At 35.1% G+C, this 16,732-nt stretch overlaps 1 protein-coding gene across 1 annotated transcript in view; it reads right to left on the bottom strand.

Moving 5' to 3' along the window:
- Positions 1–16,732, bottom strand: part of LOC123564456 (tudor domain-containing protein 5-like) — a 99,066-nt gene that overhangs the window by 12,962 nt on the left and 69,372 nt on the right. Inside the window, exons 17-18 of the mRNA XM_053525279.1 lie at positions 16,155–16,226; positions 10,082–10,184 (exon numbers count right to left, since the gene is read on the bottom strand). Of these exons, the coding sequence (XP_053381254.1) occupies positions 10,082–10,184; positions 16,155–16,226 (175 nt within the window). The remainder of the gene's footprint in view (positions 1–10,081; positions 10,185–16,154; positions 16,227–16,732) is intronic.

A 16,732-nucleotide genomic window follows, 5' to 3' on the forward strand; every position in this document is an offset into this window, starting at 1 on the left:
CTTCTATTTCTATATACACATAGACTAGTTTCGCGTTGAGGCGACGATATGCAGACTCTACGTATATTGAATAGTAACAAAAAAACAAAGTCCCATAGCTCTGCAGGATATTTTTCTAAAAGAACCTAACATGCACCACGCACAACTAGGGTCACTACTGATCACTTGTGAAGTTTCATTAAACTGTGTCAATGGGTTCAGGATATTTGGTGCACACAAGACTGCATATGCAGACTCTATGTATATAGTATAGTATAGTAACAAAAAACAAAGTCCCATAACTCTGCAGAATATTTTTCTGTAAAAACCTAACACGCACCATGCGCAACTAGGGTCACTACTGATCACTTGTGTGAAGTTTCATTAAATTGTGTGCATGGGTTCAGGAAATTTTGGGGTGCACAAGATGGCATATGCAGACTCTATGTATATAGATTAGTAACAAAAAAACAAAGTCCCATAACTCTGCAGAAAATTTTCTGAAAGAACCTAACATGCACCATGCACAACTAGGGTCACTACTGATCACTTGTGTGAAGTTTCATTAAATTGTGTCAAGGGGATGAGGAGATTAGGCGCACACAAGATTGCCTCTACAGACAGACAGACAGACAGACAGACAGACAGACTAAGACAACCTGAAACCAGTATACCCCGTGCGGAGGGTATAAAAAGCATGCCCATTTTTGTAATAAAATGCAGCTGTTTTTTGTAATTATTCCATTCAGTACATTTGAACTAACGAAGTTTCCATGCACTGAAAGCCATATTGAGATTGTTTATATTATCCATTTTCTATGTGAACAATTTTTAAATTTGTCCGCGTTTTTCTCTTGTAGTATTTTTATTATTCCACATGTTTAAAAACCCCTTCAGCTACACTGTTGCAATGATTGTAATCTTCACGACCACGCCCTTCTCACACAGTTTACATGTTTATTTCCAGGATACACAGTTTCAACTTTCTTTAAGAATCACGACTAAATGGGAAGCTGACACAATGTTCTAATCTTTTTTTTCATATTCTCCAGTACAGGGCTTCGGAAATTTGCCGGTTTGTCGGTTTTGGACCGATTTTTGACTTTTCAGACCGATTCGTGAAGTGAAAAAAAACGAAAAAAATCGGTCCCGTAAAAATGGAGAAAAGTATAAATTTCGGTCTGATATCTCAATACACGATCACCTGCCAAGTAGGAAATTGTTGGTCGCACCTTCAGATAATCAATAAACGTGTCAATCAGTCTGATTGTCACTTGATAATCGGTCCGTAATTAGCGCGTGACGCAATCAGTGCTCGCGCGGCACATCCTTTAATGTTTGCAGACAGCCGACTGTGGTGTATTAAACATTTTTGACTGGTTTCCTAACGTTTCTGACTGGATCCAAATCATTTCGACGGGGATCCACTTCTTTTATTTAGAATCCGACGGATGGTTTATTTCAAAAGGCTATGTTTGATCACGGTAATAAACAAATGGTCGCTGCATTTAATCAAAGAGCTATAATAATAATTGTACATTATAGGTCTTTGATTTAATGAGACATCACACCGAAAACCGATAAAAATAATTTTTATAATTACTTGATTTGAAAAAATTACATGATTCATTTGTTGGGGCTCCAGTTGAAACAAATGCAGAAAATCGTCTTTGCAACCCGACTGTACAAAAAAGAAAAAAATGGACGGGCAACCACGAATGATAAAGAAAACCGGAGTGGCACTGTTTATCAAATTGGTCTTTTAAAAAACGTTTCAAAATGAAATTTTGTTTACATCAGAAGAGAACATATAACTTTATAAAATGTAGTTGCTTATTGAAATACAACGTAAGTGAAATGAAATATCCGTGGCCAACCCGCGTGACGTTTTAGTACTATACATGCGGGAAATTCGATCTCAGCGTTCAAATAACGTACACATTCGGTCCACGGCAGAGTATTCTTTAAATACTGAGGCTGTTTAGCAGAGAATATGTGTCGTGTAACTCACTTTGACGCATTGTATTTTATTTTTTTTTTTTTATTTTTTTTTTTTTGGAACCACGTTTAAGGCCCGTTTATTCATCACAAAATTTACATTTATATTTCAATATGTAACATATACAACATTAAAATATTCACATATTACATATAACATTCAAAGATTTCTCCTACTTTTAACATATATAACATTCAAAGATTAACATGTACATGTCTTTTTCTAGAAAAACGTAGTTCAACTTTACTTTAAAAGGAAAAAGAAACCTCTTTAATAAGTACTATCAGGTTATTGAAACAAACAAAAAAAGTACATAGAAAGAAGAAATGATTAAGCTGTATTGATTATTCTAAATAATTGAAAAACAATTTACTAATCTAATGGCAACAGATTATAATATTAAATGTTGATTAAGTATGTGGACTGACAATAAAAGGCTGTACAACTGCCCAGTTATCTCTTTCTATTTCTTTTATATTGGTGCTTCTGTATACTTGCCAGGCACAATTCAAATAACCTTTTAAACCATAAAAACTTGGTACAATCTCTTTTCTTTTACAAGCGAAAATATATTTCTTAATTTGTAAGAACAAAACGTAAAATTTTTTAATTTTTTTTTCACAATTTCCTATAATAAAGTCTTCTGCTCTTATTTGAATAGTTATTCCATTATTCAATAAAACATTTTTCACTTCTTGCAATAAATTTTGAATACAAGTACAAGACCAGAACAGATGTATAATTGTTTCTTCCTCTTCTTTACAAAAAGTACAAAGATTATCAGTTACAATATTCATATGATATAATAAAGACTTAGTACCAATAATTCTGTGGAGTATTCGTAATTGTAACCACTGAATGTAAGAATCTCTTGTCATGAGAAATACAGATTTATAGGCATACTTCCATTCAATATTATTAAAACATTGGTTCCATTTAACTTGACTAGTAGGTATATCATTGTTTGCAATCAGTACATTATACACATGCTTATTTGCCATATTTGAAAATAAAAACTTTTGAAACATAACAAGAAACAACAGGTCCATAGCAACTACAATTACCACTTATTCTAATATTACATGTTCTTAAATAGGATTTTATAGTACTTTTTAAACCTTCATAAAATACAAAATTTAACCTTTTACCAATACACTGTTCTAAGTAAGATATATCTACAAATTCACCTGTGTCTGATATTAAATCTTTAACAAATCTAAAACCTCTATCAAACATACTTTTATCAAATACACCTTTGTTACCAATTTTAAAACAGCTGTTATAAAATAATGGCATTGCAAGAAGTTCATCTACAGTTTCAACAGGCATCTTATCCATATAAGAGATAAAACTTCTTAACACATCACACCAGAATTTGTTTCCTAGCCTTTTCATTATATTTTTCGCAATACAAATTTCCAAGATTAACAATTCTATGTAAGTCAAATATTGATTTTAACAACACATAACACTTTCCAGTTCCATTAAAAGCTTTTCTTATCCATGACATTTTCATACTTTGTTCATATTTATAAATATCCACCATTTTTAGCCCTCCTTCTTCATAATTTTTGACAACAACAGAGCACTTTATTTTATATGGGCCATTCCATACAAAGTCATATAACAATTTGTTTAAATTATCCATAAATATTTTAGGTGGTGTTGGCAAAATTATAAACAAATTTGTAAAGAGAGGAACTAACAATGATTTTACAACAGTAATTTTTCCAATAGGAGTAAGTAATCTTCTGTTCCAGTAGGATATCATCCTTTTAACATTTTCTAACTTATCATTGAAATTAAGCATTATCATATTATCAAGATCTACATCAAAAATAATACCAAGTACTTTAAACCTTGTAGTACCCCAAGATAGTTTGTACTTTGTCTTTATAGATCGGGTACTGTATTTCATTGCACCTATCCAAATAACATTAGTCTTCTCAAAATTAACTTTTAGACCAGAATAATATGAAAATTCATGTAGCATATCTAGGGCTGCACGTAAAGACTCTTCCGAGCCATCCAACAAGAGTGAAGTATCATCAGCAAATTGAGATATTTTATACTCAACTTCATCAATAGTTATACCTTTTATTTTCTCAGAATTTCTTATTTTAATAGCAATTATTTCGGCACACAATATAAAAATATAAGGACTAATTGGATCTCCTTGGCGGCAGCCTCGTTCTACTTTGAAGAAATCTGATAGGAATCCATTAAGTTGTACTGAAGTCATAGTATTATGTAGAAACAATCTAAGCCATTCCTTGAATGTGGTTCCAAAATTAAAAAAATTGAAAGCTTTTTCAATGAAATTAAAGGATAATGTATCAAATGCTTTCTCATAATCTACTGTAATTAATAGTCCAGGAATCTTTCTTTCTTCTGTTATTTTCATTATATCATACAGTAGCCTAATATTTTCTCCTATGTATCTACCCTGTAAAAAACCAGTCTGGTCATGATTTATTAGTTTTTGGTAATACAGACTTCAGTCTATTTGCAATAGATCCAGAGGCTAACTTATAGATAACATTTAACAATGTAAGAGGTCTGAGGTTTTTTAAAAATTTTTCTGGGTTTATTTTCTTTTGGAATACATGTTATTATTCCTTGTTTCTGAGTAACAGATAGGGAACCAATAGTAAATGCATAATTAATAGATCTTACAACAAAATGACCAAGTTTCATCCAAAAAACTTTTAAAAATTCTACAGTAAATCCATCTGAACCTGGAGACTTATCATTTTTCATTTTTTTCAGGGTGTTGAGCATTTCACTATAAGTTAATAGACCTTCTAAACTATCTGCTTCTTCTCTAGACAACTTCTTAACAGCAATATCTTTTAAGTCATTTTCTATATCATACAACTTTTCTAAAACATTTTTAGAATACATATTTTTATAAAAAGAACAAGCTTCATTTAAAATATCTGACTGATTTGACAGCACAGTACCATCTTCTTTTTCTATAAATGGAATAACTTTGCTTGTACAATACTGTTTTTCTAGATTGCAGAAATAACTTGAAGGCTTTTCACCCTCATCTATGAACTTTGCTCTAGATCTTATTACATATCCTTTCATATTTTCTGCTCTTATTATTTGCAATTCATTTTGTAAATTCAGTAATTCTTCTTTGTTATTCTCATCTAAGTTCTTTTCTATATTTTCTATTTTGTTTACTAAATTTTTTTCACGTGAAACTCTCTGTTTCTTCTTATAACTTGAGTATGCAATGGTTTTTCCCCTTATTTCCATTAATAAAGTTTCCAGAAATAACTGATCATTTATAACAAACTGAATATCATTGTTGTCTATACTAAGTACATTCTCTAAACAATATACAGGTAAACAGTACTGCTTTTTAATCTCGTCAATTTTATCATTTATACACTCTAAATAATTTCTATCATACAGCAATGAATTATTAAATTTCCATAGAGGTTTACCATGTTCAATCTCATTGAATACCAATTCTAAACATACAACAGAATGATCAGACCGGTAAGAGATTCCAATAGAAGACTCCTTAATTTTTGACAGCAAGTTTTCTGATGTTAGAAAAAAGTCAAGTCTACCTTGCTGTGTAGAATTCATCCGCCTCCAAGTAAAACGTTTTTCATCACCATTAATAATTCTAAATGTATCAACTAAATTTCGTTCCCTTATAATTGTACAGATTTTTTCCCTAGCTTTTCTATTATTATCAACAGATCTGTAATTCATATAATCTTTGTCAACATCTAATACAAGGTTATAGTCTCCACAAACAATGTACGAATCATTACCGATTGTATCTATACGATTAAATACATCAGAATAGAAACTAGGTTTGTCAGCATTTGGACCATAAATATTACATAAAGTAAATCTTTTCCCATCATAACTAATATCTAAGAATAGACAGTTACCAGTAGTATCTCGCTCAACTGAGTGTACAACAGTTGGAATATTCTTTTTCAATAAAATGCAAACACCTCTAGAATTTGAAGTACCATGAGAAAAATAGCAGTCTCCATCCCATTGTGAGTAAATAACTTTTTCTAAACCATCAGTAAAATGACAATCTTGTAAACAATAAAATTCAGCATTCTGTTTTTTCAGGAAATTAAAAATATCAATTCTTTTACTATTATTGTTTAGACCCCGGCAGTTGTATGAGACAAATTTTATATTACTCATACTGACTAGAAATGTTCAGTAGCTTACTAATACTGTTATAAAAGGCAATCCACATCTTTCTACCTTTCAGTACATCTATACTATCACAAATTAAATGCCATATAATCGAACAGCTTAACATATAACACATGAACGAAAAACAAACTAAATAAACAGTTAGTAACAGCATAACGGCCTGTGCATTGATTTTGCACAATTACATATGGTTTCACAACTAAAAAGTATTCTTTGAGTATATCATCAATTGTATAAAGTTTTTTAAAGACAAAAAGCATTTTAGAATATTTGCTGACTATGACTACTTGTTTATACATGTCCATTTACTAAAATAAATTTTACATTATTTCTATTAAATTTTAAGGTTCTACTGTATAGCATAAACCAAAAAAAAAAAATAAATAAATCTGAACCACACTGTACAATAAAATGCTCATTTAAACATGACTTTTGCTGCGTAAGTTGCTTTGCAAATTCTTCTGTATCGATTCACTTAAATGCATAGTGAGTTTAGTGACATTTATTCTGTTTGTAATTTACAAGAATTATCAAACATGTATATTTTTCTATTCAAATCCTATCAGGCTTTACAATTCTGACCAATGTAAAATGTACTTTTCTGTGACTAAAAACATAATAGTATACCAACAAACCTAAAGATACATTACAGTACTATTCAGACATTTATCTAACCTTTGTAAACAAAATGTATTTACATCTTATGCTGTTAAAACAGAATGATAGACAAATACCAGCAACCTTTATTCCAGCTACCTTTACAATGGATATCTGTACACAAAGAAACAAGTTGCTTACATATGGCATATATCTTCCAATATCTGAACCAGGAAGGGTGTGGGTTGAGGTGGTGTGGAGCATAAGTAAGTCTAATGATGGGGGGGGGGGGGGGGCAGAGAGGGGGAGGGGGGGGGGAATGGGAGAGTTCATTGTTGAAATACCAGACATCAGCACATATCAAGACATGAAAAATTCATATCTCTGCATATTCTTTAAAGCATATATTTACAAATAAGTTTAAATCATACTAAATTTGCAGCTTTTAACATATTTTTCCACCAAAGTAAATTTACATATTCAAAACAGTCCCAACACAAAATTCTTCTCAGTCATATTTAATTGATTAACTTCTAGAAGCGCTCTGTCCCTCTAATCCCCTTCTTCTGTCCGCTTCTTTCTTCTCGCGAGCCTTTCTCAATGCCTCATCTATATTGTCGTACACGTCAAATTTTACGCGTTCGCCAGTCAATGTTTCCCCATATACTGCTCCCTATGAAGTGTTAATCTATTTATAAGTCCAGAGTTCATTATTGTGACATCATCCGCAATTCTATGCCCAGCATCCCTCATATTCCTCCTCTTCCTCATCACTGCTGTTTTAACAGTATTGTTCACTGTTTTAATAATGACAGGTCTTATATGTCCGGGTTTGGTTGGTAACCTGTGTATGGCACTAATATCTTCCTCTCTTAAATTCACATTCTCCTTTTTAAGAATGCCCTGAACTTTTTCGGTAAGCTTTATTTGGGTTTCATTTCTTTCTTCTATAACGTCATATATTTTTATGTTATTTTTCCTTGAATATTGTTCATTTCTGTTTGCCTTTCTGTTGGCCTCTATGCACATGTCCTCAGATTTCAGTAGTCTCTCTTCTATTTCTTCTATTTTCTTGTTGTATTCCTCATCCTTTTTATCTAATATATCTTTCAAGTTATCATTGTCAAATTTCAGTGTTGTTAGTTGATCCTGTAAGTATCTGGTTTTTTCTTCTACTTTGGAACTGACTGTCTCTAAAATTTTCTCCTCCATTTTGCTCATTATTTGTGTGGTAGTGTTTGTTATTAATGTTTCTATGTCTTCCTTCCTAAGCATTGATTCCTGCATTATATCAAGCTGATTTTGAATCACTGATAAGTTCATGCTCTCATTGCTAGTGTCACTTAGTTCCGATAATGTTCGTTTAGCTTGTTTTGTTGGTTGTTGTCCTGTTGTTTTGTTTTGTGTTTGTTGTGTTTTTAATAATGGTTTGTTTGCCCCTTTTGCACCTCCTTGACTTTGGGCTGGACCAGCAGATGAAGATGTAACTGCACCTTTTGGATTCATTTTACTTAAATTTCTTCAGTGTTTTGGTTTTCACTAACGGTTAGATTTAAGGCAATTGACCTTGAAATTTTAACTGTAAATCACTGACTTGACAGGTATTATTTCATTCCTGTTACAGCAATTCCTTTATGCTACTGTAAACTATAATTATCTCCAATCAATCACCAGACCCATATACACTTCACAACACAATAGTGTTTATAATCCAATGATAATAGCTGCACTGATCACTATTATGTACTTCAAGTTTTTCCTTAATCCATGTGATCCAGGTCTCTCAATGTGAACAAAGGAAAGACAAAGAAAAATTCATATTTTCACTAATATCTCCAAAGTTAAAACTCTCTTTTTAGTCAAATTTCAGCATCTTGCAGTCCATCTCATAAGCTTCATCTTCATGTACTTTTTGACATTTTATCCCTCACTAATCCATATGTAATTGGCAAAAATGATCAGAGCACTTTTACACACACATCTCAAACATTTTCCCCTCAGGCATTGTATTTTATAGCATTCCGTCAAAGAATGAGGAAACATCACAAAGTATCTGCCATGAGGAAACATCACAAAGTATCTGCCATGAGGAAACATCACAAAGTATCTGCCGTGTATACGGTATCGAAGTCACGTGCGTTGGCTTTTAGACTAGTTACGCACACGGTGTCAATGCCTCGTATTATCTCGGAAAAACATCGAAATTTAAACAAAGTAACGATCACACATAACACTGAATAACTGTCTTCATTGTATGGTAACGCGCGGTGACTGGTAACTCAGTTTTAATGCATAACATGCTTATTTCTTTACCCTATCACGTTTTACAAAATATGTAATATTGGGAATGCGGTGGGTGGGGTAGCGCCGATGTCATGATTTTCGTTTCGGACCGATTGAGTTACCAAAATTTCCGGAGCTCTGCTCCAGTAGCATATATGGTAAATAAATATCCCGTTTATGCACAAAGGATTTCTCATACAACATGAAGTAGCATTCAAAGTACATCTAATCATTACGGGAGGGTGGGGTATTGCATATATATAAGGTATATATGGCCAACTCGTTTTATAACTTTAACCCTGCTAAATCGCGGGTCTTGGACCCCAATGACAGCATTATAAAGGGGTCCCGAAGCATTAAGTAGAGCTGCTTTTGAGAAAAAAACATGTCTCCCACAACTGCCTAATCATCTGAACAGTTATGTATCTGAATCAACCATGCACCAATGATTTACAGTGCAGAAACCGGCATCGTGTGTACAGAGCGATTTTCAGTAATTCAAGGGCCATAATTCTGATGTGCCTTGGTCGTTTTGGCTAGTTATCGAACTTGTCTGAGGACTTATTGGCAAAAACATTTTGTTCAAGTTTGGTGAAGATCAGATGAGAAATGTACGACTTAAAAGAGTACGGACAAGATTTGTAGCAGACAGACACACAAGAGTAAATCAATGTCTCCCACCACAGTGGTGTGGGAGACACAATTCCGAACTATTTGATTTAGGCACACATTGAGTATATAATATAGTTTAACCTAGGTTTCATACAGTACCATTCAATGTTGGAGAATTAATGCCAACGGTACTCTGTTACGTAAAGCATCCTGACGATTCAGATTTTGTTTACGCTAGTAAAAAGTCACTGCGTGCCTTTCTGTAATTTCATATTTCCTTTTTTATATGCTAAAAGATTATCAGACGTGTATATGCATTATTTCAAAGTGTAATTTATGCCAATATGCATCTTATCTGGAGCCCTGCTACCAGGAGTATTGTTACACCAGGTATATAAGATTTACCTTCCAGTATGGACTGTCCGGGTCAAACTTCATAATCAATTCCTGTACAGCTGTCAACAGTGTCTCACTTTCATGCTCAAACACTTGTAATATCTTCGGCAAACTGTAAATACAACTAGAGCTATCATCAAATGTGATTTATACCCCAAAACCACTTTGGCGAAAGTACGAAAAACAAGTTACCGAGTACTGCAGTGACAAAACAAAAGTCCCCTACCGGTATTGAAGTCTGTTAGTGTTTGGCCCTTGTAGTTGTTGGCAACAATGTAACAAGTAAACTATTAAGAGAATCAATCAATGCACATAAAAGTTACAGAGTGGAAACAAATTTTACTTGATCTATGAATAACCTAATCATGGGAAATATTCCCGTGTAGTAATAAAAAAATCCTTCAATGCAATTCAAAGTTATGGGGCAGAAACAAACTTTCATTATACATGCATTATCTACATATTGCCCTCTATATACACACCAAGTTTTATTAACCTAGCTTGAATCTTTTCGAGTAATTGCAAGATCCAGATTTGCTAACAAGAGGACCATGATGGTCCTGAATCGCTCACCTCTTCCCACATGACCCAGTTTTGAGTATGACATCGTTTTTGACCAACTTTCATGAAGATCCCATGAAAAATGTGATCTCTAGAGTGGTCACAATGTTTTTCTATTTTTAGACCTACTGACCTAGTTTTTTAAGGCACGTGACCCAGTTTCGAACTTGACCTAGATATCATCAAGATGAACATTCTGACCAACTTTCATAAAGATCCCATGAAAAATGTGACCTCTAGAGTGGTCACAAGGTTTTTCTATTTTTAGACCTACTGACCTAGTTTTTGACCGCACATGACCAAGTTTCAAACTTGACCTAGATATCATCAAGATGAACATTCTGACCAACATTCATGAAGATCCCATGAAAAATGTGACCTCTAGAGTGGTCACAAGGTTTTTCTATTTTTAGACCTACTGACCTAGTTTTTGAAGGCACGTGACCAAGTTTCGAACTTGACCTAGATATCATCAAGATGAACATTCTGACCAACTTTCATAAAGATCCCATGAAAAATGTGACCTCTAGAGTGGTCACAAGGTTTTTCTATTTTTAGACCTACTGACCTAGTTTTTGACCGCACGTGACCCAGTTTCGAACATGACCTAGATATCATCAAGATGAACATTCTGACCAACTTTCATGAAGATCCCATGAAAAATGTGACCTCTAGAGTGGTCACAAGGTTTTTCTATTTTTAGACCTACTGACCTAGTTTTTGACCGCACGTGACCCAGTTTCAAACTTGACCTAGATATCATCAAGATGAACATTCTGACCAACTTTCATGAAGATCCCGTGAAAAATGTGACCTCTAGAGTGGTCACAAGGTTTTTCTATTTTTAGACCTACTGACCTAGTTTTTGAAGGCACTTGACCCAGTTTCGAACTTGACCTAGATATCATCAAGATGAACAATCTGACCAACTTTCATGAAGATCCCATGAAAAATGTGACCTCTAGAGTGGTCACAAGGTTTTTCTATTTTTAGACCTACTGACCTAGTTTTTGATGGCACGTGACCCAGTTTCGAACTTGACCTAGATATGATCAAGATGAACATTCTGACCAACTTTCATGAAGATCCCATGAAAAATGTGACCTCTAGAGTGGTCACAAGGTTTTTCTATTTTTAGACCTACTGACCTAGTTTTTGACTGCATGTGACCCAGTTTCGAACTTGACCTAGATATCATCAAGATGAACATTCTGACCAACTTTCATGAAGATCACATGAAAAATGTGACCTCTAGAGTGGTCACAAGGTTTTTCTATTTTTAGACCTACTGACCTAGTTTTTGACCGCACGTGACCCAGTTTCGAACTTGACCTAGATATCATCAAGATGAACATTCTGACCAATTTTCATAAAGATCCCATGAAAAATGTGACCTCTAGAGTGGTCACAAGCAAAAAGTTTACGGACGGACGGACGGACGACGGACACTGCGCGATCACAAAAGCTCACCTTGTCACTTTGTGACAGGTGAGCTAAAAATGTGAAGATATTTTTAAGGGACAATGGAAGGGGTGTAAGCATAAACCAGAGGGCCTTGATGGACCTAGATTGCTCACCTGAGTTATGCTGCTTGCCTGACCAGTGTTGATAGATGTTTATGCAAGGAAAATGTCTGAAGCAGTGCCAGTGTTTTCCAACAAGAATATTTCAAAAATATCTACTAAACAAGAGCTCGTCGAACACGAAATGCCCCCCTTGATGCATTCAGTAATTGCACAAGGAACAGAAATTATTTGCTCACAGTAAACAAAATTCTACCATTCTGGTTTAATCTGACCTTGACCTTTAACCTATTAACCTTACAAGAGATTACAGATTGATCTTGGCGCCATCCACTGAGCCATTTTTGAATGTTCCAAATTTCAATACTAGCTCAAGGTCAAAATCAAGGTCAAATTTCATTTAGGTACAAAACAATGTGTATGTGGTCCAAATTTGAAAGCGGTGGCTTGAGAAATGTGAAAGCAGGTCACTAGATCAATTTCAAGGTAAAGTTCATTTCGGTAGACAGAACTATGCATGTGCTTCAAATTTGGAGGCTGTAGCTTAAGAAATGTGAAAGTAGGTAATAGATAAAAATCAATGTAAAATTTCAATTCAGAACACAAAAATATGCATGCAGTCCAAATTTGAAGCATGTTCCTTCAAAAATGTGAAAAAAGGTCACTAGGTCAATCTCATGATCAAAGTTCATTTCGGTACACAAAACTATGCATGTGGTTCAAATTTGAAGGTTGTAGCTTGAGAAATGTGAAAGTAGGTCACTAGGTCAAAATCAAGGTCAAATTTTATTTCAGAACACAAAACTATGCAAGTGGTCCAAATTTGAAGCCTGTACCTTCGGAAATGTGAAAGTAGGTCAGTAGGTCAATCTCAAGATCAAAGTTCATTTCAGTACACAAAACTATGCTTGTGGTCAAAATTTGAAGGCTGTAGCTTGAGAAATGTGAAAGTAGGTCACTAGGTCAAAATCAAGGTCAAATTTTATTTTGGAACAAAAAACTATCCATGTGGTCCAAATTTGAAGCCTGTACCTTCAAAAATGTGACAGTAGGTCACTAGGTCAATAACAAGGTCAAAGTTTTTTTCAGTACACAAACCTATGCATGTGGTCCAAATTTGAAGGCTGTAGGTAAAGAAATGTGGAGGTAGGTCAATAGGTCAAGATCAAGGTCAACTCATGTCAAGGTTCATCTTGCCACTCAAAACTATACATGTGGTCCAAATTTGAATGATGTAAGTTATGGACATGAAGATTCTAAGTTTTTCCCTATATAAGTCTATATGAACCATTTGACCTCTGAGGCAGGGCCATATCTGACCCAAGAGGGATAACTTGAACAAACTCGGTAGAGAACCACTAAATGATGCTACATTACAAAATACCAAAGCCACAGACTTTGTGGTTTGGACAAGATTTTCAATTTTTTTTCCTATATAAGTCTATATAAACCATGTGACCCCCGGGGTGGGGCCATATTTGACCCCAGGGAAATAATCTGAACAATCTTGGTAGAGGACCACTAGATTTTGCTACATACCAAATATCAAATCCCTGGGCCCTATGGTTTTGGACAAGAAGATCAGAAACCATTTGACTGTTCCTAGCCAATGTGACCTTGACCTCTGACCTAATGACCTCAAAATCAATAGGGGTCATCTGCTGGTCATGGCCAACCTAACAATCAATTTTCTTGACACTAGGCCCAAGCGTTCTTGAGTTATTGCCTGGAAACCATTTTACTGTTCCTGGTCACTGTGACCTTGACCTTTGACATACTGACCTCAAAATCAATAGGGGTCACCTGCTGGTCATGATCAACCTCCCTATCAACTTTCGTGACCCTAGGCCTAAGCGTTCTTGAGCTATCATCCGGAAACTGTTTTACTGTTCAGGGTCACTGTGACCTTGACCTTTAACATACTGACCTCAAAATCAATAGGGGTCATCCGCTGGTCATTACCAACCTCCCTATCAACTTTCATGATCCTAGGCCCAAGTGTTCTTGAGTTATCATCCGAAAACCATTTTACTATTCAGGGTCACTGTGACCTTGACCTTTGACATACAGACCTCAAAATCAATAGGGGTCATCTGCTGGTGATGATCAACCTCCCTATCAACTTTCGTGACCCTTGGCCCAAGCGTTCTTTAGTTATCATCCGGAAACCGTTTTACTGTTCAGGGTCACTGTGACCTTGACCTTTAACATACTGACCTCAAAATCAATAGGGGTCATCCGATGGTCATTATCAACCTCCCTATCAACTTTCATGATCCTAGGCCCAAGTGTTCTTGAGTTATCATCTGGAAACCGTTTTACTATTCAGGGTCACTGTGACCTTGACCTTTGACATACAGACCTCAAAATCAATAGGGGTCATCTGCTGGTGATGACCAACCTCCCTATCAACTTTCATGATCCTAGGCCTTAGCGTTCTTGAGTTATCATCCGGAAACGGATAGGTCTACATTCCGACCGACCGACAGACCTACCGACCGACCGACTGACCGACATCTGCAAAACAATATACCCCTCCTTTTTCAAAGGGGGGCATAATAAATATGGGAAGACATAGGACATGAAGAGACAATATTAAACAGTTTCTACTACATACATATAGGGAAAAATGACCACATACCCTAGCTGCCATGTTTTTTGACGAAACATAATAATTTTATCTTTGTTATGGGTCACCAAAGAAACATTTGTGTGTATATTTTTTTTAAATTGGGCCTACAGATTTAAAATTTTCCAATATATACATATAAGGAAAAATGAGGCGGCAATGTTTTTTGACAAATGGAAATAATTTCAACAATCTTGGTAGAGGGTGACATCAGGACCAATTGCGTGAAATTATTTCAAAATCGGGCCAGTAGTTTCATAAAAGAACTTTTTTTAAGTTTCTATAGGGAAAAGTGGCAACAGCCTCTTGCGGCCATGTTTTTTGAAAGATCTGAATAATTTGTATAATCTTGGCAGAGGATTACACAAGGACCATTTGTGTGAAATTATTTCAAGATCAGACTAGCGGGTCAGGGAAAGATGTTGTTTGAAGATTTTACTATTTTTAGCTTTCGCTATGTGCAACAAAGTGTAACGGTTTGAACAATTTTGGAAGAAGACCACCAAGGAACCTAAAGGCCAAGTTTCATCAACTTCCACCACACTGTTTCAGAGGACATGTTGTTTGAAGAAAAGTGTGGACTGACACCATACAGTGACTGATAATAACTCACCTCAAGCACAAAGGTGAGCTAAAAACAGCTGTCACAGGAGACAGCAAACTAAACTATTTTGATGATGGATATTAACACAGAGCACACCTATGATATCTGGAGCTATCAATGATTGTTTAATGCCAATGTGGATGATGATAATGGACAACAGCTTATGTTGGAGTCAAATATATTAAGTAACTAGAGCTGTTTTTGAGAAAAGTACATGTCTCCCACAACTGCATAATCATTTAGTGATTCAAAGTGGTTTGGGTGAATGGTTCTGATCAGTAAAGTCTAGGAGGTCTGGATGGTTTGGATGATTGTTCCCGATCAGTAATTCAAGGGCCATAATTCAAAAGTGCCTGGTCCGATTTGGCTAGTTTTTGAACTTGGCCGAGAACTTATGGTCAAACACATTTTGTTAGCGTGACCCAGACCTTAGACCCAGGGACCTGGTTCTTGAAATGACACTATCTCATGATGGTTCACATATGTGCCAAGATACATAAAATCCCTCCATGCATAAAGAAAAAATGCTCCGGTCAGTCATTCTTGTATCTGACCTTTTGGCTCTAAGTGTGACCTTGACCTTAGACCTAGGGACCTGGTTCTTGCGCATGAACATTTGTGCCAAGTTACATCAAAATACCTCCATGCATGAAGAAGAAATGCTCCAGCCATTTTTGAATCTGACCGTTGACCTCTAAGTGTCACCTTGAGCTTAGACCTAGTTTATGCAATACTTAGTTATAAAATAGATAGTTTCTAACATACCTGTCTAGTTTATATAGAGATAAAAATTGTTGCTTGGTAGCACCGTTACACATCACAGACTTTACCTTGTACCTGAAAGCAAAAGTCATTGAAATGTATCGCACAGACAAAGATCCAGCACTCCAAATGTGACTACACCACACCAACATTTATGCTGACATCAGCTAGGTAATCATGTCTACACCACACCAACATTTATACTGACATCATCTGGGCAATCATGACTACACCACATCAACATTTATGCTGACATCATCTAGGCAAACATGACTACACGTGACCACATCAACATTTATGCTGACATCAGCTAGGTTATCATGACAACACTTTCATCACTTTCCAATCAAATTTCTGGCCTTTGAACCATATCAAAACAGATATGTTTGAACAGTGCTGACAGAACTGAAATGCAGTAAATACTATGAATATGATGATACATAATAAAATGATTGTTTTTTGCTTCACATAATTATTCTTCGAGGATTCGATGGATATTTTTGAACATACTCAAATCATAAAATTTTCAATGTTTAGGAACCTTGTCCTATGACCTTTGATCTAAAAAAACTATAGGGGTC

This window comes from Mercenaria mercenaria, chromosome 15, assembly GCF_021730395.1.
Source record: "Mercenaria mercenaria strain notata chromosome 15, MADL_Memer_1, whole genome shotgun sequence".
Classification (NCBI taxonomy): Eukaryota; Metazoa; Mollusca; class Bivalvia; order Venerida; family Veneridae; genus Mercenaria; species Mercenaria mercenaria.